General features: G+C 39.3%; 1 protein-coding gene and 1 non-coding gene across 2 annotated transcripts; both read right to left on the reverse strand.

Moving 5' to 3' along the window:
• Window positions 1-1,456: 1,456 nt before the first annotated feature.
• Window positions 1,457-1,585, reverse strand: LOC122486226. The gene has a single exon (XR_006298075.1). It is a non-coding gene; the product is annotated as a small nucleolar RNA SNORA31 (small nucleolar RNA).
• A 17,370-nt stretch (window positions 1,586-18,955) lies between these two features.
• KIF2B (kinesin family member 2B) lies at window positions 18,956-21,272 on the reverse strand. Its single transcript, XM_043584021.1, has one exon. The coding sequence runs from the start codon at window positions 21,146-21,148 to the stop codon at window positions 19,082-19,084; it is 2,067 nt and encodes a 688-aa protein (XP_043439956.1). The 5' UTR covers window positions 21,149-21,272; the 3' UTR covers window positions 18,956-19,081.
• Between the last annotated feature and the right edge of the window lie 3,254 nt (window positions 21,273-24,526).

Below are 24,526 nucleotides of genomic sequence, written 5' to 3' on the forward strand. Positions count from 1 at the left end.
TGCTTGCAAATGGGATGAGACAGAGTTACCTGGAAAAAACGTGTCCCCGTTGGAAATGCTTAGCCAGTGTCTGAAGGCAGTGGGCATATGGAAGCTTAGATCCCTATCTCAGATCAGTAAAATTCTGAAACATAACTTGTACTCTAAAATTTCCATGCACGTGAGATTAAGTTACACTCTATCCATTTTTTTTTTTTCTGATAAAAGGGCAACCTTACTCAGGATTCCTTTACTTCTTTGGGATCTTTTCCTTACTATATCTTTTGCATATAAAACCTCATTTCAGAGTCTGATTCCAGGGAAGCCCAACTAAAACTCTTATTAGTCAACCTTGCAGTACTAGTGTGAGATATAATATGATGTATGAAAATGCAATGTAAAATATAAAATGCTTTTATTAAAAACTCTAGTAGAATTTGCAAGGCAAAATAACAATCTTTTCTCATGCTCAGAATTTAGTAAGAGAATTAACCTAAAGAAAATATGAAAATAATCTTTTCAGTCTATCCATATCTTTCACATAATGAGAAAGTCAGAAAATCAATAGAAGTCAAGAAGTAGGGGTGCCTGAGTGGCTCAGATGGTTGAGCATCTGACTTTGGCTCAGGTCATGATCTCACAGTTTGTGAGTTCAAGCCCCCTGTTGGGCTCTGTGCTGATAGCTCAGATCCTGGAACCTGCTTTGGCTTCTGTGTCTCCCCCCTTCTCACTTCCTCTTCCCCACTGTCTGTCTCTCTCTCTCAAAAAAAATAAACATTAAAATTTTTTTTAAAAAAAGTAAAGAAGTAACGTTTTGATGACAGATACATCACTTCTGTAACCAGTTCTATTTGACTCTATAGCAGCAATGAGGAATAACATGGCATTATGGTTTTCTTTTCCCTATATATGTATATATATCATATGTTACATTATATATTACATATAATATATATCATAAGTAATGTATGTTATATTATATTATATATCATATGCGTATATATTATATGTAATATATATTATATGTAACATAATATGTATTATATACATATATTACATATAACACATATGTTGTATGTAATATATGTTATATTATATGATATATAATATATTTTATATATAACAGTAATATATTGTTAATGTATATAATAATATATAATTATTTAACTCAAGTTTTATATTATTATATAAATAATATATAATAAATTAATAGCTGTAATATAGAATAAATTATATATATTATATTATATAAATATAAGTATTATATAGTATAGTTTAGTATATCATAGTACATTATATACAATAGTGAAATATTATATAAATATATGTTATTAATATTATATAATTATATATTTAACTCAAATTTTATATTATGTTTTGTAGTAAAGGAGGCTCTTCACTGTTTCACTTTTTCAAAGGTTATTTCTGAGTTGCAAAAATTATCTCTCCATATTTTTCCCTATATTACCATGATTTGTTCTGTATTCTCCCCTTCAATCTTGGCTGCCACAACCTCACAGAAAGCATGAGGACCCTTTTTTCTTGCATCTATGTGAAAACTGTAGCAGCAGACAGTAACTGCCTCAGGTCTGTCAAATAGATGCAGGCTATAATTCTGAATGTATTTTATGTATTCGACATACTCAATATTGTCTTCTGATGATGCTCTTGCTATTACCCTGTGAAAATTGCTTTGTTTCGTTCCGCAATCTAACTATCCTCAAAGTTCAAGTCTACTTTCCTTGACAAAACCTGAGAACTAAACTTTGAGTTCTCCAGCAGGAGCAAATGTAAGTGGGCCAAAAAGAGATACATTACGCCTGAACTAACATTTGCAGCTGTTTTGTTAATTTGATTGTTATGATGGTCAGTCAGCGTGTGTTTAATCACTCAAAAACAGACAATTAAAATATAAAGCACTCAGTTGAAAAACCACTTGTTTTCACACTAAATTTTTTTTTAGTCCATTAAATGAGTTACTTGGTTTAAAAACATAATTTCAATATAAAAGATTGGTTTGAAACATGTCCCTTCTTCTATTTTGTGCACAATAGGGAACAAACTGGAAAGAAATACTATAGCCATCAAGTTTAACATGTTTTTGTGTTGGCTCCAGAAGTTGATTGACTTAAAGCAAAGTTCTTGTTTTAATTCTTTTAGTCTCAGACTTGATGTACTTATGAATAAAAAACATTCCCAATTATTCATCTTTGTGGGAGACAAGCATACATATCTTCAGTTATTTATGAGAAAGATACTGTATACAATGATTTGGGAGCCGCCTAGCTGACTACATGGACAGAGATATCAGAATATGAAAATTTATGGCAGAAACTCTAACAGTTATGCTCAATCTAAAAATTTACCATAATCTGAAGTATAACTCTGTTATAAAAATTCAGTTACTTCTTTTCTTGTCGGTAGCTGCGGAAATTTTAAATATTTGTGTCTTACTAGCTTTGAATTGGAGACTATATGTAGAAATCCTAATCATAAAAGATGCATATGTAAGTATTTGTGCCCTCAGAAAAAGGCAAATATGTAATCAAAAGTTGCAAATATTTGAAGATATGGCCCCTATACTCCAATGTAGGGTCTAGTTCTATAGTGAGGCTATGAACAGAAAAGAAAACTACAGAGTAAAAAGTGTTTTGATATACATGATGCTGTAAGAACATATATGAGGGTCACTAATTCAGATTTGGGAACACAGAGAAGAATGTGCAGAAGTCATACATGTGGAGATCTCCCTGAGAGTTTTCCAGAGGAACAGATATGGGAAAGTCCAGGTGAAGAGATTGTGCACACCTTTGAGAGAGAGGGAGAGACTCAGAAAGAGAGAGAGAGAGAGGAAGGGAGGGTGAAGGATAGAGGAGAAGAGAAGGAGAGAGAGAGAGAGAGAGAGAGAGAGAACAGAAGAGGGGAAAAAAGAAGGAGATGGATGGAGGGGGAGAGATGGAAATTGATATTTTGGAAATGGAAAGAAAGTCAGTACAACATGAACTTGTGTGAAGGAGAGAAGGAAGAAGTATGAGGTGGTTGTGAGATAAATTAGATTGAAGAGGAAAGCAGGAGTCAATTGGGCAGGTCTATTAGGATCAAGAGTTTATCCTTTGTCTCAGAGGAGGTGAGGGAAATGGGGAGCCTTCCAAAAGCTTCAAGCAAGTGACTTTCTGGCTGAGATGAAAATTTTAAAGAGTTGACTCTTCTTCTAAGGAGGGAAAATGGGTGGTAGGTGTGGGGCAGGCAATACAGGAGGCAAGAGAACCAGTCAGAAGGCTATTGCAGTCAGACATGAGAGAGAAGATTTTCATGGGCACCAAAGGAGTGGCAGTGGGAATAGGTGAGTTTGTGACATAGTTAAAGGCAAGAGACAGGAGGAGGATGTCTGGTGATGTCTTCACGATGAATGAATGGTGGTGATGTAACAGGGACAGAACAGCAAAAAAGCAGGGAGTTTTCCAACTGAGTAATCAGGACACACACTATATGTCTTTTACTGAGAGAGTGTTTCTAGGAGAAGCAGACACTAATATGCCAGGTTTCGATTAATGGTCAGATTTGCAAATAAATTATTTAAACTAAAAAGTGATTTTAAACTTCTGCATGTTGGCAATATGTCTTCCTCTAAAATACACCTCTTAATTTTAGATTGATCTACTGCCTTAAGAAGCCTACTGCAGAAGGTAGGCTGTGTTCAACTCCTGGAATGGATGCCTCTAAACTATGTGACTTAGGGTAAATCACTAAACTTCTCTGAAATCCTTTTTTTTTTATCTGCTTACTTTGGGTATTATCATCTAACTTCCTGAGTTGTTTTGAAAATTCCATAAGATAATGTATGTAAAGGACCAGACAACTAAGCAAGTAAGGGTTACCTCTCTACTCATATCTTCACTTTATGTTGATGCCGTTACTATTTTTAAATCTACACCAAAAGATGGCCACAACTCAAACCTGTGGATATGCCACTTCGCATGGTGAGACTCTCCAGATGTGATTCAGGTTAACGACTCTGAAATAGAAATATTATCCTGCATTGTCTGGATTGGTCCAATGTAATCGCACGAATCCTTAAAAGTTGTAATCAGAGAGAAAGAGGTGATGATAGAGGAGAGATCAGGGAGATGCAACTTTGCCAGCTTTCAGGATGGAGGAAAGGGGCCACGAGCCAAGGAATATGGCTAAACTCCAGGAGCTGGAAAATGCAAAGGAATGAATTCTCCTTTAGAAAGAAATACAGTTCTGCCAACATTTTGATTTTAGCCCAGTGACAGTAGACTTCTGACCTGCAGAACTACAAGTGTATGCTACCTTTTAAGCCACCAAGTTTATTGTGATTCCTTATGTCAGAAATAGAAAGTTTATATATATTTTATTAATATTAATACAATTAACACATTTAATATGAATAGAAGTGAATGGTAACTTTTAAAAATAGGGGGCAAGGAGATATTTAGAGATAGCAGGATAAGAGACCCCAAACCACCTACAACCTATGCTTTAAATGGATGGTGTTGCCCAACTTCTTACTTCTTTACCCACATGAGCATGTCCATAGGGGCTTGACAATTGACCACTGAGTTTCTATGTCTTCTTGTAGTCTGTGCCATGACATATTCCCTCAGCAAAGTGTGAGGAGATGTCATGAGATCATGAGATGCTTCCTCCATATTACCCCAGACCAGAAAATGGTAGCCATGGCACAGGTTTTCAAATTTGTATGTGAGTAGAAAGCAACAACCAGCCTTCCTACTTGAATACAGGGCTGGAGAGAGGAAGTGGCAGCGAAGAGACTTGAAATGAAGGGTACAAGGTAGGCTGGGAGGAGAACTCTGGAAGTGATATATGTGCCTCTTGTCCTATTCTGTTAGGACCCAGCTTGGATTGCATGTCCTCTCTGGACTCCTCCAACTTTCTCTGCACATAAATAAACCTCAGTGACCTCCATGACATTTATCTAAGAAGGCTATGAGAAGTCAATGAACACTCAACTGAGTGTTGTCATGTAATATAAGCTCAAAAATATTAATTGAAAACAATGACTATAGAGGTTGCATACGTCTTAAGAGAGAGAGCTTTCAGACTGCTAGGTGTCTAAACAAAAGCCCGTTCATTGTTATTCTCCAAAATTACACTTTTTAAGTCTTACATCTTCAAAGGCTGATTATTTTTCCAAAATATGATGATCAGTTTGATCATTTTTTTATTATTTTAGAAATTTATTTTAAAATGAAATATTCTGATAACAGAAGAACATACTGTTCTCAGGGGCCAAGACCCCAGGTAACAATGGGCAGTCTCCAGTTTTTCCCTCCCCATTAGCAGTATCTAGAGCTTCTGGCAAATGGAACGTCTTGCAATCAGAGTGAACCACTGCTCAGAAGCTCTTTGAAGTCACATTAGGGTTCTTGTAGCCATGTTTTGAAATATTATCTACTATGTCATGTACTGAAAAATGCTTATAGTGTCACGTTTAGGTTTCTTTAAAGGGCCATGTGTTGAGGCTCTTATTTCTTTTGTTGCTGGTTGGTGGTAAATTTGTATGTGATGGTAAATGTCATATTCACACATGACCACAAATATAATCATTTTCAGTGAATTGGCCGATCATTTTTTAAAAAACCATATCATGTTTATTACATGTTTTCTCATAAAATTAAACTCTTTTATTCCCCTGCGTCATCTCAATTATTTATTTTGGCTCTCATTTAGCTAGAGACTCACTTTTCTGTATGATTTCAACCTAGTATTTTAATGCCATTTATAACAAAGTTATCAAAGGTTTCAAACATGGTAAAAAGTATAATTTTTGTATATGAATCAATGCACCCATCATTCATTTATAACAACTTCTAATTTTGCCTTATTTTGCTTCTGATTTGTTACCTATTTTTCAATAAGGAAAACATTTAAGATTCCATATAATTAAGTGCCCATTTTTTACTACATTCACTGGCTTTTATTTCCAGAGGTGAACATTCTCCTGAAAGGGGTATTTATTATCTTCATGATTGTTGTATACTTTTTTACATATGATGTGTCCATATAAATGAATAGAATATTATGCAGGTCTTTTACATGATACATAAGATCACTTGGCACATATCATTCTGGAACTGGTTTCTTTTATTAATATTGTTTGATTGAGATTTACCTATGTTGATAGACTCTACTCTAATTCAACCGTTGTATGTTTTAAAGTATATCAATAGATATATGTGCAAGATTTTATCTACTCTCTTGTAATAGATAATTTATTACAACATTTTCAATATTACACTGTTGTATTTCTTGAAAATATAATGTGTGAAAATTCTTTCTGGAGTGCTTACCAAATGGAAATGGTGGATGATGGGATATGTCCATCTTAAAATTTACAAGATATTGTCAAATTGCTTTGAAAAGGGAGTGTAGTGATTTATGCTTTTACAAGCAGTGTTTGAGAATTTTGATTCCTCATGGCCTCGGTATTGTCAACTTTTAAAAATTTTGCTTAATTGAATGGTTGTGAATGACATCTTAGAAAAAAGCAAGAGCTAGAAGGAAATTGATCATCTTCGGGTCAAGCCCCGTTCTCTTCTAAACAATAAACGATAGCCAAGACAGTAAACAACTTTTATAGTTCATAGATTTACCTAACAACAGGGGCAAGATGGAAAAAGAAACTTGCCTTGAACTCAGAATTCAGTTTGGGCATTCACAAATTTCATTTGTATGTATTTGAGTGATTTGTGAAGAGAAAAACACATCTGTTGTAAAATGCAGCTAACTTTAAGAATCACATCCCATATTTTTATTGCCTTATTTCTCCCTCCCTATTTTTTAGCAACTAGACAGATCCTGGGGCTTTTGAATAGTGAGTAAATGTTCATATTCCTAAATAATCAGCTGGATTTGATTTCATATTAAAAATGAATGTTTAGGTATTACCTATTAGTTTTAAGAGAGCTATTATTCTGAAACGAATGCTTCAGATCTTTGCTTTTGATCTTTAAATTCTATTTTATATAACATTGAACAATAGATGTCACTGTTTTGCCGATAAAAATAAATACGAAATTACTTCATTTGATGACTTTTCTTCATAAACAATTCTTGGGCGAACAGATAAGTTGCAGGGTTCTGGTAGAAAAATCTCAAAGAGTGGCGGCATCTTTTAAATATTAATACCTGCCAGTGTCCCTAAAAAAAGAATATACTCAATTCATTACTTTCTGAATCATTTATATGTAACTAATCTAATAAAACTGCTATTTTATGCCTCATATTAACGTTTTGACAATTAGATGTCATTACAAGGAGATTAAGAATAAGGATTTTTGAGAAGCATGGGCTCAGGGCAGAGAAAGAAACCTCTCAGAGTATGATTAATAATAGTTTAAGTCTGTGTTGCATGTGGCAAGCTGACTTGATTGACAAGGAATCTATACAAGATGGAAACCAGAGATAAACGAGGCAAGAAAGAAGAGGGATTGAAACGAATGCAATCCGGTCCAGTTCTGAGGGATGGCCAAGTGGTAGACTATGTTCCAAATCTCATGGCTGCAGTCAAGGCCATATTTAAATGTGTATCAATTTTGCCCGAACAAATCAGAAGTTTTCATGAAGCTAAGCTAAAGCTGCTAAACTTTTGGCATCAGGGAGATGACCTGGCACTAACAGTGGGGACTATTCGGAGATTGTTTAATGATAGTGTGCTTTTTTACACGTGGGACGTATATGGAAGATTAGGTTAAGGTCCAAGATCTTAAAATTTAAGGACATCTGTTTCCTTAAGTTCTCCATTGATTGCAACATAGTCTGCTAAAGCCTTAGGAAGTGTATGCCCGAAGACTAAATAAATAAATAAATAAAATAAAATAAAACAAAATAAAATAAAATAAAAAAAAAAGCTGAATTCAAAAAGTTTGGTGAATGAGCAATAGCCAGACCCTGAAACTGACCAGCTGTGTATCCTAATTGTATTTGTAAAGGGGTTCAGAATTTATGAAGCACTTTCACATTCATTACCCAGACTGTTCTCTGCCTGTTCAACTCCTTGCAAAATGACCTCTGGACCAACCATTTCATTCAGGCTGAGATCTCAGATGTTATTAATGACCTATACATTGTCAGAAACCACCGACCTACTCTTGTTTATTTTATTCAATCTGTGGTTTTATTTTTTTTAACATTGTAAACTATTCTCTCCTTAAATTCTCTTCTCCAGTGTTTTCTGTGCCAATTTCCCACCCTCCCCTGCCCCCACTGGTTTTTCTTTCACTTTTCTGACCTCTCCTTCTCATCCTTCTTCACTGATAATTTTCCACTATCTTTATAAATATTCTTTTAAATACTCATGTTCTCAGATTTCTATCTCTTGCCCTTTAATCCCTGAATGTTTTTCTGAATGATTGCATTGGTGGGAAATCTTTGAGACACCTTATGTACAATTCATCATTTAACATTTATTTTCATTTATGTACCAGGTGCTGTTTTAGGTGCTGGGGACACAGGAGTCAATAACAATAACATCATCTCTTCCCTTGGTCCTTTGTTTCTTATGAGGAGGAGGGCAGGTGTGTGAATATAATGAATTATTGACTGATGTAGCTCCCCCTTTTCCTTCGTTGGCCTCATCTTTGAAACATACTTCCTTGTACTCTCACTCCTTACCCTAGCAGCTAGGAAATTATAGGATCACACCTTTTAGGAGAGGGTTGTTAACATAGAATTTAGTGTCAATATTCTATTTCTGGATATTAAAATCGACTTTTGGAATGGACAGTAGAGACAGTGGTCTTGCAAGAAAACGCTTTCAGAAGTGCAAGGGGGAGAGTCTTTTGTTTTCTAAAATATGTACCTATAGGACTCATGCTATAAAGTTTATTCTTTAAGCAACAGTTTTTCCTACCTGCTTGCCCAAATAAGATTCCACGAGGTATTGAATGGGAGAGAACATGAGAGGGATAATAGAGGCAGAAGTATGTTGTGTATATCTTCTCTTTGAAACATACCCTAAAAGGTGGTGGTCAAACCCTACAATGATTTAAGGACCCAAGGAGTCCTATGTTCAGATTCCTGGTTGGGTTTTAAGATGTTTATGAGTCCCCTGCAAGTGTAGAGAGAACTGCATGTGGCCAAGCAGTGGCTGAATCCACGCCTCCAGGGCCTCAGGGTGCATCTCTGGTAGGTGGCAGCTAAGAACCAAATGTTTTCCTGTAGGGTTGACTGTGGCAGAGATGTGACAGTGGATGCCAAAGGACCTAGAGGAGCCCTGTGGCTAAGACAGATGACTAGCATTAGCAGGTGTTCCATGGAGCTGCTTGCTAGATGTCAGGTTGGAGAGCTGAGGCCAGGTAGGGGCCAATGTGAGGATATGACTCCTTCTTTAGACTGTTTGTCAGATAAGCAAAGGCTAAAGACAAGACATTCACTTGTGGCAACTGCCCATGCAAAGATTTTACTTTCTGCTACTAGACAGAATAATTTCTCAAAATATATTGATTTTTTAAAACAAAGATCTATACTTTTTCGTCAACCCTAGCTAGGTGAAACTGACAGAAAATACAAATATCCCCACACGAGTGTTGAGTTTCTATAGTGTCAGGGATCATGTGAGATGCTAAAAATATAAACCAAGTAATATATTGTCCCTGCTCTCAAAGAGCCTACATTTTATTGAGAATGACAGTGTTGAGCCAGCTTTTGGCTGGTTTTCCTTTCCTAATACCAAAGAATTCAGCCTACTTACTGCTTTGAATATCTATTCTTTCATTTCACTTTATTTTATTTTATTTTATTATTTTATTTTATTTATTTTTTTTTAATGTTTATTCATTGTTGAGAGGGACACAGGGTGTGAGCAGGGCAGGGGCAGAGTGAGAGGGAGACACAGAATCCAAAGCAGGCTCCAGGCTCTGAGCTATCAGCACAGAGTCTGACGCGGGGCCCAGTGCGGGGCTTGAATCCACGAACCATGAGATCATGACCTGAGCTGAAGTCAGATGCTTAACTGACTGAGCCACCCAGGTGGCCCTTTTATTTTATTAAAAAAAAAGTTTATTTATTTTTGAGAGAGAAAGAGAAAGAGAGAACAAGCAGGGGAAGGGTATAAAGGGATGGTGACAGAGAATCCCAAGCAGGCTCTGTGCTGACAGCAGAGAGCCTGATGTGGGGCTCAAACTCATGAACCATGAGATCATGACTTTAGTTGAAGTCAGGCACTTAACTGACTAAGCCAGCCAGGCAACCCCATTTTTTCATTTTAGATCTACCAGTTTCTTCCTTCATCATTCCAGACTTAGGAGTGGATCATTTTGGAAGTTTTCCAATACCCCTTTGGCTAAATTAACCATCAACTTCTGTTGTCCCATAGTACCTTTTATACCAGGATAACACATTTTTTAAATGTATTTCTCAGTTGTGCAAGGCTTTGTCTCCTCATTTAAATGATAAGTTCCTTAAAGGCAGAGATAATTATATGCCCATGTTTCTATCTTTAGCATCCCAGAAGATTATCAATAAAATCTTTTACTGAACATTTTAATGTTGATTTTCCAATATCACTCTGTGAAATTAGTGTTGCATTTCTAGACTTTAAAAAAAAAGATTTAAGAATAATGAAGAATACAGAAAGTCAAATTACTTGTCTGAAGTCACATAGCTACTCAATGGCAAAGCTTGAAATTATATACAATGGAATACTACTTGGTAATGAGAAAGAATGAAATCTGGCCATTTGCAGCAACGTGGGTGGGACTGGAAGGTATTGTGCTAAATGAAGTAAGTCAGTCAGAGAAAGATATCATGTTTTCACTCATAGGTGGATCTTGAGAAACTTAACAGAAGACCATGGTGGAGGGGAAAGGGAAAAAAAAAAACGTTCTAAAGAGGGAGGGAGGCAATCCATAAGAGACTCTTGGTACTGAGAACAAACTGAGGGTTGATGGGGGGTGGTGGGCAAGGGTGGGGGGGAAGTGGGTGATGGGCAGGGAGGAGGGCACTGGGTGTTGTGTGGAGACCAATCTGACAATAAATTATATAAATAAATAAATAAATAAATAACTTAAAATATAAAAAAAGGGGGGGTGAAGAAATTATATGCAGTTACTGACTCTAAATCTGGCATTGTTGCTCACTTAGCTCATTTGGTTTCAATCTCAGCATTTAGAATCGTGTAATGAGAGTCAGTATAAGATTGACAATTTAGAGTCACTGTGGTCCAGTACAGTTTTCTCTTTTTTTGTCCTCACAAACCTCATGGCAAACATAAGCCTGAGCGTAGTATATTAACTGGAACCATGTCATTAACTTTTATTTTCAATTAGTTCAGGGTAAAACCCTTTGTACTTGTTGCTTTGATGATTTCTCCCATTTTTCTTCCTCCCAATTATTCCATTTGTTTCCTCTGTGACCATTCAAGCCCTTATATTCTAGCTCTGTCTGGGAGACAGCTTCATTCAAGTTGAGGGTCACCTCAAACACACCAATAGAGAAGGCTGCCTGGGTCTGTCCGATTTTTATCCCCAATCATTGATTTGGTTCCATATCTTCTTTAAGCCATTAAAATCCTCTTTTTTTTTCTTTTTAATTACTGAGATTACTTTTATTTAAGATTAGAAAGGAAATGGCCTGAATAGGAAGAAACAATCACACTTCAGGAAAATGATGCCTTAAGGTTTTCTCTCAGCAGTTGCTCTTTTGGAGAATAAAAGGAATCACACAAATTCTTCATCAATGACAAGTTTGCTTTGAAGATAATATTCTCCACTTTGAGTAACAGATAATTTTGACATTTTTAAAAGAAACACATACTAGACACTGTGTTTCTGCTACTTGATATTTTAAATCAGTAATCGAACTTCAAAGAAAAGATAATTCACTTATTCATTGAACCAACACATAAATATTTACCTAGGACTCTCATACCGTTTTATTATGTAGATCGTTGAAAATAATTTCCCTGAGAAAAAGTAATAAAATGATCCTGTAAAACGTTACTATCATAGATTAACTGTGGGAAGGAGGATTTGAAATTATGAAACTTAAGTTCAGTATCTTAAAAGCAGTTTTATTAATTGCAAGGTTACGCAGCAATTCAAAATAAGTTTGTCCACTACAGGAATGTAGAAAAGTTCCTTTAATTAACAGATGCAAGCTTGTAATTAGCGTGTCAACTTTCTGTGTGTCAATGGATGTTTCCAAAGTACTGAGAGTATTTTATTTTTCTCACTTTAGGAGCTCTGCCATTTTCCAAACAATCTTGTTAAGGCATCAATTTACTTTACAACCCTCCTCTTTAACTTCAGGACATCTGTTTGAACAGCCAGCAAGTCTCTTTTTAGTGGACCCCAATTAATTTTCTGAGGTTTTTTTTTCATTTACATAATGTCTTGTTTTCTGAAGTTCATGTTCAATTCTATGCTACATGTTTTGAGATCGTTTCAAGGACCCCATGTATTCTCAGGAAAAAATTAGCAATGGCGGAGACATTAATGTGCACTTGTTAAGGAATAATGGCAACTCAGTAGAGGCCAATACACTGAAACCAGTTAGCAAGACTGCAATTTGTGTTTTTTTGTTTGTTTTTGTTTTTTAGTTTTTGTTTTGTTTGTTTTGTCTTTTGTTTTACTAAAGGAGAGCTTTTGTGTTCTACAGATGTGCATGTAACAATCCAGGGGAAAATATCTAACTATATAAGTAAAACTGTGTGTGTATATATACACATACATAAATAAGTTTGTTTACACAGCTGTTGCTAAGGAAGGTTAAGATCTATGGATGAATTGCACTCAGGAATTTCTTCCATTTTCCCTTAATTTCTTTTTTTTTTAATTTTTTGGTGTTTATTCATTTTTTTGAGAGACAGAGAGTGAGTAGGGGAGGGGCAGACACACACACACACACACACACACACACACACAGAATCCGAAGCAGGCTCCAGGCTCTGAGCTGTCAGCACAGAGCCCGATGCGGGTCGAACTCACGAACCAAGAGATCATGACCTGAGCCTAAGATCGCCACTTAACCAACTGAGCCATCCAGGCACGCCCCCTTAATTTCCAAACCTACAATGAGTAAGCAAAAAACCAGATAAAAGCTCATTAATAATTAACATATATCTCTCTAGGTGGCAAACGACAAACTCAACATTGTCCTGTATCCACTTTCCAACAATGGGTGCCATTAGTTACCTATCTTGATATGCGGCTCTCCCTTACTTGCTAAGTTTCAACATAGAATGGAAATTTTCATTTGGTTGAGATTGATTAGAACTTATTGTAAGAAATGCTGTTAAAAATATGTAGCTTGTCTACAATGTCATGTATAAAATGCATAATTATTTATGTCATCAAATATAGTGTCATCAAGATAGAATAACAAGCTATCCTACCAAGGGCACAGTAAAGTTGAATACAATAATGAAAGGACAAGGCAGGACAAAAAGGGTCAAAACTGCAGAGAGCCACAGGGACAGAAAGTACATTAGTGACTGCCTGGGGCTGGGGATATGGGAATTAAGGGGTGATGCATGAGGGGTACAAGGTTTCTTTTGGCAGTGATGAAATGTTTGAAATTTGTGGTAAGGGATGCATAACTCTGTGAATAGACTAAAAGCCAAAGCTATAAAAAAAAGAAAATCACAAAGACAACTACATTGAGATAGCCATTACATTCACTGCTGCTGTCTTTTCCCCTTGAGGCATTTGCTGATTCTTGAATGAAAACCGTAAGACCAAATGAGTGTTAGCCAAGTAAATATTGCTGCAGCCTCACAGGGACCAAGTCTCATAGGAGGCTGAGATGGAAGTTCAGGCCTACAAGCCAACAGGAATGATTTTGGAGAAAAGGGGAGCATAGAGGAATGAGACATACACTTCCTGTGCAAATTCTCCTTCAGCTATTTGCTGAATCCAAAGCTGTGCATACATAGATCAATATTCAAAAGGGAAAAACAGAAAACAGTTGAAAAGTGACTTAAAAACTCAGTAGATAATTTAGCAAGCTCATAGTTTTCGGAAGGCAAGTTTCCATGATGGTGAATTTCAGTGAAGATGTGATGCATGCTATCCTCTAAATTTAAGGGCAAATCAGAACTATGGATCAATGTGGCATGCCCTTACTCTATGTAGATAAATCAGTATGTAGGGGAAATTTATAATATTAAAAGCCCAAAAAAAGCTGACACATTAATGGTCTGGTATTGAGCTCAAAAAGGTGAAAAAAAGTGGAAATTATACAAAGGAGGAAAAATGGAAAGCTATAACAATAGAGAAAATAAAATGGCCAGAAGTTGTTCCTTTGAAAAGACTGATATAACTTATAAATATATGACAAGTCTAAGAAAAAAAAAAGGTACAATATCAGGAATGAAAAATTTGGAACCAATAATATTACCATTAAAGATAATGAGTATACTATAGTTCTATGATAATAAATTAATACAACCTATTAAAACTGTGTAAGAAAAAATACTAAATCTAAATCATATTCTATCCACTAAATACATTGAATCAGTAAAGTCTTCCCCTAAAGAGAACTCTGGGTGAGATAAGACTCATAGGGTGAGCAAGATGGTAGAATAGAAAGTCCCAGCTCCTGTTTATTGTCTTTTTTAATGTTTTATTTATTTTTGAGAGAGAGAGAGAGAGAGAGAGAGTACAAGTGGGGCTGGGGCAGAGAGAGAGGGAGACACAGAATCTGAAGCAGGGTCCAGGCTCTGAGCTGTCAGCACAGAGCCTGATATGGGGCTCCAACCCACGAACCATGAGATCATGACCTGAGCTGCAGTCAGATGTTTAGCCTTCTGAGCCACCCAGGCGTTCCTGTCCTTTTCAATAAACAGTGATCTATCAACCATCCACAGACAAAAAATGCCTTTTTGGGGAACTTTGGGATCCAGGTCAGAAGTTATGAAATTTCAGTGAAACCTAAGACTGAGGAGAGTTGCTTTGAGAAGGCGAGGCCATGTCTTCATGGCAGATTTGCCAAACATGGTCCCAGATGAAGACCCAAGGGCATCTCATACCCTATGCATGGAGTCTCAGTTGGCTCTGGTCCTGCAGCTAGCTCCTTCTGCTGCTGCCTTGGAGGCAGATGAGCAGGCACTGGCTCCAGTCAGAGCCCAGACCATAAGTTTTAGAAGACAACTAAAGAAAATATTTTCATGATTTGGGGTAGAGACTTCCCAAATAGGGCTTAACCATTAAATTTTAAAAATTGACAAATTGAACATTAAATCTATAAGTTTCTGATCATTAAAAAATGTCATTAAGAGGGTGAATTGGCATTCCTCAGACTGGTAGAAGATATTTCCAATGCATATATCTAAAGAAGAATTTGCATCCAGAATGCATATATTGAACGGGAGACAATGGCTAAATAGCCAGTAAACATACATAAAGATATTCAGCTTTAATTATCAGGGGGGAAAAAAAAACGTAAGGAGATACATTTCCATACACGTCAGATAGTATAAAATTCGAATTTTATAAAATAACAATACTAAGTGCAGGCAAACATATGGAGGACCCATCATTCTTATAAAATGCTGGTGGTTGTGTAACACTGGTCCAAGTTCTTTGGAAAACTCCTTGGCATGACCTATGTTTTATTTATTTATTTATTTATTTATTTATTTATTTATTTATAAACTTTTTTTAAATGTTTTTATTATTTTTGAGAGACACAGGGAGGCAGAACATGAGCAGGGGAGGGGCAGAGAGCAAGGGAGACACCGCATCCAAAGCAGACTCCAGGCTCTGAGCTGTGAGCACAGAGCCTAATGCGAGGCTCGAACTCACAGATCACTAGATCATGACCTGAGCTGAAGGCGGACGCTTAACTGACTGAGCTACCCAGGCGCATGACCTATTATGCTGAATACACACATACTATGGATCCAAGAATTCCGTTCCCAGGCATACTTCACATATAAACGTGCACCAAACGACATGTGTAAGAATGTTCATAGCATCATTAGTAATGGTTTAAAACAGAAACAACTCAATTTCCCATCAAGAGTAAAATTCGTAAATTATGAGGTATTTTTGCAGTGAAACAATGTAGAACAATGTAAAAAGGCCGGTCATAGATAATTGAAGTAAGAGATGCAAGAGGATCTAGTTTATGAGCCCATAAATATGGGTGGGGGGAGAAGGCAAACTTATATTTGATGATTTTTGTCAGAAGAATCCTTATCTTTGGTGCAGGGTAGTACAGAGTGAAATGAGGCAGGAATGACGTTTCCGGGACATTACGTTCTATAAGTGGTGTTGATATAGTGGTGTTCACTTTGTAAACATTCATGGAGCCATATAGATAAGATTTGTGCACTCCACTGTATGTTACATGTCATTAAAAAAATGGATGTTACTGATATCAGGTGCTGAAACTCCCAGTAGTCTCCCCAAACTTGTGTTGCAGGAGTGGTGGTGGGGGGAGGGGTGGGGTGGAGTTGAAGATGATAGTAGAAAAAGGACAACGACAACAACAAGAACAATGATAGGCACTAGTCATTGGCATAAAAGATGGGGACAGGGAGGGAGAAAATAAAGCCACCCTCCAATCTTTTGAAGTAGGTGCTATAATTACCCTGGTTCATATAAAAGAAAGAAGTTCAGTGGGACTAAGTGACTTGCCAAAATTGACAGATAATTTATATAATAAAACTGAAACTGGAACCCAGGCCAGATGCTTAACTCCATACTTTTTCATTGCATACAAAAATAATTTATGTTAAAAAAAATCTCATTTTGAAGGAAAGATCATCTAGTACTAAACTAGGACAGACCTCCAAAGTTTTATTTGGTTTAACAATAGTATAGAGACTCCTGGGTGTCTCTCAGTCCGTTAAGCATTTGACTTTATCTCAGGTCATGATCTCGCATCCCTGAGTTTGAGCCCTGCATTGGGCTCTGTACTGACAGCTCAGAACCTGGAACCTGCTTCCGATCCTCTGTCTCCCTCTCTCTCTCTGTCCCTCCCCCACTCATGCTCTGTCTCTCTCTGTCTCTCAAAAATGAATAAATGTTGGGGCGCCTGGGTGGCGCAGTCGGTTAAGCGTCCGACTTCAGCCAGGTCACGATCTCGCGGTGTGTGAGTTCGAGCCCCGCGTCGGGCTCTGGGCTGATGGCTCAGAGCCTGGAGCCTGTTTCCGATTCTATGTCTCCCTCTCTCTCTGCCCCTCCCCCGTTCATGCTCTGCCTCTCTCTGTCCCAAAAATAAATAAAAACGTTGGAAAAAAAATTAAAAAAAAAATGAATAAATGTTAAAAAAATGTTTTCAAATAGTATATAACTCCACCCCTGCAGATAAAGCAGCAGAGGAGAAAATTATTTAAAGACCATAATATTGCCTCGTTACTGAAAACCAGATGTTCCTGATGACTCTAATTGTTTTATAGTGATAGTTTTTTGCTCGGACATTACTATTTTACTCTATAGTAGTTTTGTGTCAGTTTTCCTAGTGCCAGTGAAGTCTTTGCAACTTAAGAGGAAAAATTTTGAAAACAGTAAGTCATGTCTGCCAAAGGTAGTAACAGAATTTGGACATTCATTTTCTGTCCCCAAGTTTCCCCAGTCTACCAGGCACTCTCTTTGCAAATCATCCCAATTTATTCTTTAAAAAAGGAGTTCGGGGGCACCTACGTGGCTCAGTCGGTTTAGCATCTGACTCTTGGTTTCACCTCAGGTCATGATCACAGTTCCTGAGTTCGAGCCCTGCGTTGGACTCTGAGCTGACAGTGCGGAGCCTCCTTGGAATTCTCTCTCTCTCTCTCTCTCTCTCTCTCTCACCCTGTTTCTCTCCCCTGGCTGCTCTCTATCTCTCTCTCTCTCAAAATAAATAAAAATAAACTTTAAAAAAATTTAAAGAAAAGAATTTGGAACTGGGAGACTTGGAAGCAAAAGATCCTTAATGATTTTATTATAGCATTTTATAGATATGTTTGCTGAAGGTAGATATGTATTAGAGTACTTATTATATTTATATATCCAAATTAGTTTCTATCTCTTTTAATTTTTTCCCCAAAAGGATGGACTTAGTGATCACTGAATCAGGAATTCTTTTCCTTATTCAGTTGATTTAAGGCATTGGTATCTCCCACATTACCTGTGAGGCCTTCATGGGATGTTTCCTGTTTCAGGCCAGAACCCTTATACCACTTTGTTGACTTGCTGCTTACCCTAATTTGATGGAGGAAAGCTTTTTATGTGAATTATGTAGGCACACAATTTGGCAAAGAGTAAGAGGAAAAAAAGCTTAAAGACACCATAGTCAACAAAGCCAATGCTAAATACACACACACACACACACACACACACACACACACCTAAATACACACACACACACACACACACCTAAACACACACACACACACACACACACACACACTTTATTTTATCACTCTCAGGAAGCACAGTACTTTGCAACTTCAACTCAAAGATTGAAAATAAAAATCTCTCTCACGCAGAGTCACTTAAAGAAAATCCCTCCCTTTCCCACTCCCCATTATGACTAGAGCTTAGAAATAATTTGAATCTACACATCAGTGCAACAGAAAGAGATTCATGAGTCGATATCATTAGATTTACCCCATTGTGTACCCCTTGGTGTGTTCCAATTCTACTCCCTTTAATCTACAATGGGATGCCTTCCCAGTCACCCATTTAGGGTATCTGGTTTCATCACAGCTAGGCTCTTTCTACAGCAGGGCCTCCCAAGCCTCCCTGGACCTACTGATATTTTCAACCAGATAATTATTTTTTATGGGAGGCTGTCTGGTACATCGTAGGATGTTTAATAGCGACTCTGGCCTTCTACTCACTCTATGCCAGTATCACTACCCTGCCTCAAACTCAATTTTGACAACTGAAAATGTTTCCAGACATTGCCAAATGTCCCTGGGGAGGCAAGTGGTTCCTAGTTGAACTTCAACATCCCACGAAATGTAAACGAGTCACAAAAATACAGAGGAAGAGGAAAGAGGACATATCTGACAAGCATATTTTAAGATGTTTTAAGCTTTCCAGGAGGATCTTTATATCTAGATAATTTAGACATTTTTTCTTTTATAAGAGAGGTAGGGGCCACAGCAGTGTATCCATTGTTTCAGATCTTATCTTTTGCCATTACTTTGCAGATCTGACCTCTTGCCATTGGCTCCACTACACTCGGTCTTCTTTTGGAGGTCAGCTTGTAATAATTTCAGTTTCTTTTGGATATCAGTCAGAATACCTATTTTCTGATCCAAAATGGACAATAACTGGGCAATGCAAAAATCAACATCATAGTTTACCCCACCAGATGTCTCCTGGATGTTGTTCCATGGCGGTTGTCTTGATTCCGTCCACGAAGTCCTTGTATCCTCCCCTAATGGAGTGGACAGTGTTTCAGTGTGCTTAGCCTGTTCTTCCTCTTCACTCTGGATACAAGGTATTTTAATGACTCCATCCCTTTGAAGGAATGTTTTTGAATTTCTAACGTGAGTCTCCAACATCCTTGGCACCTCAGGTCCAACCGGATAGAAACAAAGATGGTGGGGCCTTAAATCCAGAGTTAATTCTTTCACTCTGTTTGCATATCTTAAAGTGTTGAGGGTGTTTTCACAAGAGGCCATCCCTGGAGAGATAGTAGCAATCATACAAGTGGAGGAGTTCTGGCCTATGAAGGAGTCCCGGAGCACCTGCGTGAGTTTGCTGGCTCTGAACGGGGTATGGGACTTGTTCTGACCCAAAGCCCGGATGCATTCTTTGAGTGCCAGGAGGCTTTTATTAATCTCCGCCCCTTCCAGCTGCCGTTTCCGGTTGGCTTTGGCAGTATCCGCTCCCCTTTCGTTCCCAGCCAAGTCAACGAGGGAAAACTTGCCATGCAGTTTCCCTCCTGACTTTAGGATGATCTGGAACACCGCATGGCTCCTGGAAGAGTGGGCATTGACTGATGTCTGTCCCGAAGTCCGGCAGCTGTTCCCTAGCTCCACGAGGTTCAGCACGTCCTCCACACAACATACCTCCTGCTCCTGAAGTCCGACCACCTGGACTTGCTGATTGCCATCCTCAAGGACTTGCAGCTTCTTCTTCAAGTTTAACAGATCATACACCTTGCCCCCATAAATCTCAAAAAATGTCCCGTAGACTTTGAGGCCCAGCTTCTCATAAGCTGCAGTTTGGAGCAGGAGGAAGACATCCCGTGCCACCAGGGCATAAATGCCTTTGGAGCAATCCTGGTCCCTTCCCAAAAAGGCCCCGCCCATGGTGTGCGTTTTCCCACTGCCTGTCTGCCCATAGGCAAAGCAGGTGGCCATGCCCTTGCGGAAGATGGACTCCACCAGCGGCTGGGCCGTGAACTGGTACACTAACTCGTTGGAGGCGGTGTCATCGAAGGCATGGTCGAAACAGAAGGTCTGGTTCTCTAGGTAGCGAGTGAGGTCCACCTTTTGCTTGGACTCATGCACCATGACCACGTTGTCCGAGGGGATGGTGATGATGTCCAGGTCCTTCATGGTGGTCTCTCGCTGGTTGAGAGGACGCTTCCGCACGCAGACGCAGATCCGATGGTCTTCCCGGGGCTCCAGGCTGGACACCTTGCTGCCGTCCAGGTGCCTGCGGTACTCTTCGATCATGTGCATGATCTCGTAGTTGGGGTTTCCTGTGTTGACATTGAGGGCGCGTTGGGCTCGGATCTGCAGCTGCAGCTGCCTGCGCTTCTCCCGCTGCTTTTGTAGCTTCTCGATTTCCTGTAGGCAGGGAGACTTTTTCCGCTTCATCAGGCAGGGATTGCTGGGGACTCTCAGAGCCGGGCTGTCCCCTGAGGGCGTTTCGTTTTTCTGGGGGATGGTCGCAATCCACCGCGTGGCCGTGCACTGGTCCCCGATGGCCGAAGGGGGCGCTAGAGACAAGGGCAGCAGTGAGGACGGCGTGGGGTGCTGAGCGGAGGCCAGCTCGGGATTCAGCAGGAATATGGTCTCCAGGTCAACCTTCTTGCCCTTCTTGACTCCCTTTTCGACCCACTCCACCGTGACCCAAGCGTTTTCTCTTTTGATCTCTGTAACCACAGCGAGGTGGATGCGCCCGTCGCTGCGCTGGATCGCCACGCAGATGCCCACTTGGACGTCTCCCGCCTGCGGCATCAAGGGTTTCAAGTTTGTGAGACGAGGGGCGACGGGGAGGCATAACTGGCTGGCCATGGTGAAGGATAGAGGTGTCAGGGCTCGCCTTTGGGGGGCCCTTGGGGTTGGAGCGGCAGGACCTGAGCCCAGGCCAGCCTGAAGCGCCCGGAGCACTGACACACCTGTGGTTTACACCTGCCTTTGTGAGTGGAGCACTAGGGCTCTTCCTGGGGCCACTGGCGTCACAAAGGGTTGGAGACAAGAGGCAGCAGAGCCTAGGGCCTCTAGATGAAAGCTGGGGGTGGGAGGGGCGGTGGTGGTGGAGGGCGCGTTGGTGATTCTAGGTGCAGAAACACCTGGAATAGAAAAAAATGTTCTCTTACCGCTGAGGACATAGGGATCAGAGTTGGGAGTGGGCTAAGAGTTCTATGGACGCTTGAGCCTAAGCTTTAGGAACGTCCCTTCTCCCCTGCAGCCTCAAAGCTAAGGGGTTCGGTTTGAGAACCAGTGAACGTTCCCTTCAACTTCAACTCTCCAGTGATCAGCGGGGACAAGTGAAGGCAGAGCCGGCTGCAGATCACGGGCTTCTAAGGACAGGATCCCAGAGAAAGGCCCTCAAACCTGCCAAACTTCTTCGCTCCTGCACCCCCTTCGAAACTCGTTGGCCGCCACAATTTATAGTCGTCTTTAATGGGATTTCTCATTACAAAATCAAAATGAGTTCCATGTAGTGCGTTCTTGTGGTAGTTTGCTAATAGGACATTTCCTTAGGCGCATCTGGGTTTGCAAACACGAGGTGTTTATCACGTTTCAGGAGGCTCTGATAGCTATAACGTGAGTGTTGCTGCTCTGGTAGTCACCACCATTTGGGGCATTATTTCAGTAATTACCTTTCTAAATTCCTTCAGTCATTACACTTTTGGCCTCATTATCCATAATTTGGAGAGGAAAGAGGGACTTTTGGTGGAAACAGAGAATTCATCTTAATACCTGCTCCTTACCCTGTGTGTGTCCTTTAGAAGTTGTGGAGGTGTGGCCAGAGGGAGGGCACGGGAGAGGGGTGGTGGTGCAGGGAAAATGGAGAGGAAGCTGAGAGGATCAGAGGCAAACATATATTTTGACAAGATTGTAATTATGTTTTTCCTGTAGGATGATTTGCTTGAAAACAACAAAAAATGACATCAACTGCCAGATAGACCAGTTGAGGATTAAGGTGGGGGGGGGGCGGTGAGGGCAGAGAGAGAGGCAGATGCAGAATCGGGAGCAGGCTCCAGGCTCCCAGCTGTCAGCGCAGAGCCCAACACAGGGCTCGAACCCGTTCCTGGATGACCTGAGCCGAAGTCGGACACTCAACCAACTGAGCCACACAGGTGCCTCTACTCACTGGTTAATACAGGCTTTTGTGTGTCTTCTCCCTCCTCCTCAGCCCATCCTAATGTGGAGTTAGACTGTCCTTTTCCCTGCCTCTAGAAGTCTTCTATAACCGTGACATCTTTAAATCTCCCAACCAATTATAACCCTATTTCCTTGGCCAGCCTCATCCAGTCAGGGACTCTGTCTATTTCTCATGCTGCTCCTAGAGTTATTCTGACAGCTAATTCCTTAGTAATTCCCCGCTTACAAACATTTCAGTAGCTCTCCATCATCCTAATTGATACAGCACAAATTCCTTACAAGGGCACATGGTGCACATTGCCATCTTGCCTGCCTTTACATCCTCAAGCTTTAACCACTGTCCACATTTAGTCTAAAGTTGAGCCATACTGAAGAATTTGAGGTCCTTCAAACAAAGTATGTTTTCAAATTACTAATTTCTAGCCCAGATGGTTCTCAATATTAGGGTACTTGAAATTGACCTACAAGAGCTTGTTAAAACAGATTGCTGGTCCCACCCCCGAGATTCTGATTCAGGAAGTATGAGGTGGAATCAAGAATCTACGTGTCTAACAAGTTCCCAGGTGATGCTGATGCTGCTGGCTCTGGGAACACAGGCCTTGGGAATCACTATTTGAGCTCTCAGACTAGAATAGCTTCTCTGTATCTCCTCATTTGTTGACAGTTCTTATGATCTCAAACTGCATTTGCAGCGGTATCGTTTTCATCTACTAATACAAAATTCAGAATTCAGTAACCATCTCCATACCCTTCTCATTTTGTGGAATTTATTCTCAGGAAACAGTCCATCTAAGAAAGCACTGTGGGTTTTTACTAATGAGGTAAATATAGCATTTGTCAAACTGTAAAGGCCTAGATACAAGTTACGGTATCATTTTTGGCCAAGACCTGAATGACCATTTGGTAGATGAACAGTTTCTCCAGATTAGAGACTGAAGATTGGAGACGTTGTATTTTTTGACTGAATATAACCAAGCAATCTATTTATATGAAATGCTTACCACATGCAACTTCCTATTCCAAAGGATTCCTACCCTCAAGGAGCTTACCATTTCTACTTTTTGTTCTATATACCTGTTAGAAGCCTATGCCTAACAAGCAACTGGGTATATTCTCTTTATTTCAAATCCCCTTTTTCTCAGAAGCCTAAAAAGTATCAGGTGTAGCCCCCTCAAGAGAGGGTACTATGAAAGGAAGTAAGTACAGGAAATGAGCTTAGTAATTTTCATTTATTAATTACATACCTGCTCCCAGGTTGGGCCTGTCAGAGTTACTTTACAGGACAGAATGTGATTTCTAGCTTCATTTTAGATACAAACCTCCCAGGAGAAATGCATCAAATGAGTGCCTTTCGAACACTGTTTTAATGGACATCTAGCAGCTGTTCAGTTTGTTTGATCACCTTGGGGGTCTGTAGTTTTCCAGTATATGGATGCAACCTGAGGTTGATTTCGTTCTTCAGAGGAGCTCAGTAAATTTTCACAAATCTCTTTGAAGAAATGGAATTTATCACTTCCAGTTTAAAAGTTGTATGTGTGTGTTTTAAGAGTAGACAGGTAACTTATTAGGTATATGCCTTCAGAAAACAAGGGGAAAATTAACTTTTAGAATGAGAATAGTATTTTACCATTGCAGCAGGTACCTCTGTCTTTTGACATTGTCTCATTTTTCCCATGCACTGCACTTAACCAGAAGTGATAAGTCCACATTTTTCTAGCCCTCTTACTGATTTAATAGGCAATTGTTTCTATGACAACGACGTCAACTCAGAGCTATCTTTTCCCAGCTTATTAAACAGCATTGGTTACCTGGGGATATTTACATGATTCCTATATATCTGTTGATTGCGGAAGTTAATCTATGATGTTAGCCGAGATGGTTAAACTAATAATTGTCGGTGTCTCCTTTTAAACCCATTTGTTGTTCAGCTTCCAAGTTTCAATTTTACTCCACATGCTGAGGGGAGAGGCTTGGGTTTTGCTTATAGTGTACATATCAGTATCGTTTGCTTGTAACTCAACCTACAACTACAGAAATCAGGTTACTCATGAACAAAGTAGG

This window comes from Prionailurus bengalensis, chromosome E1, assembly GCF_016509475.1.
Source record: "Prionailurus bengalensis isolate Pbe53 chromosome E1, Fcat_Pben_1.1_paternal_pri, whole genome shotgun sequence".
Classification (NCBI taxonomy): domain Eukaryota; kingdom Metazoa; phylum Chordata; class Mammalia; order Carnivora; family Felidae; genus Prionailurus; species Prionailurus bengalensis.

Excerpts from the sequence above, each read along its gene's own strand:
- KIF2B (XM_043584021.1), bottom strand. The coding sequence starts at position 21,148 with ATGGCCAGCCAGTTATGCCTCCCCGTCGCCCCTCGTCTCACAAACTTG.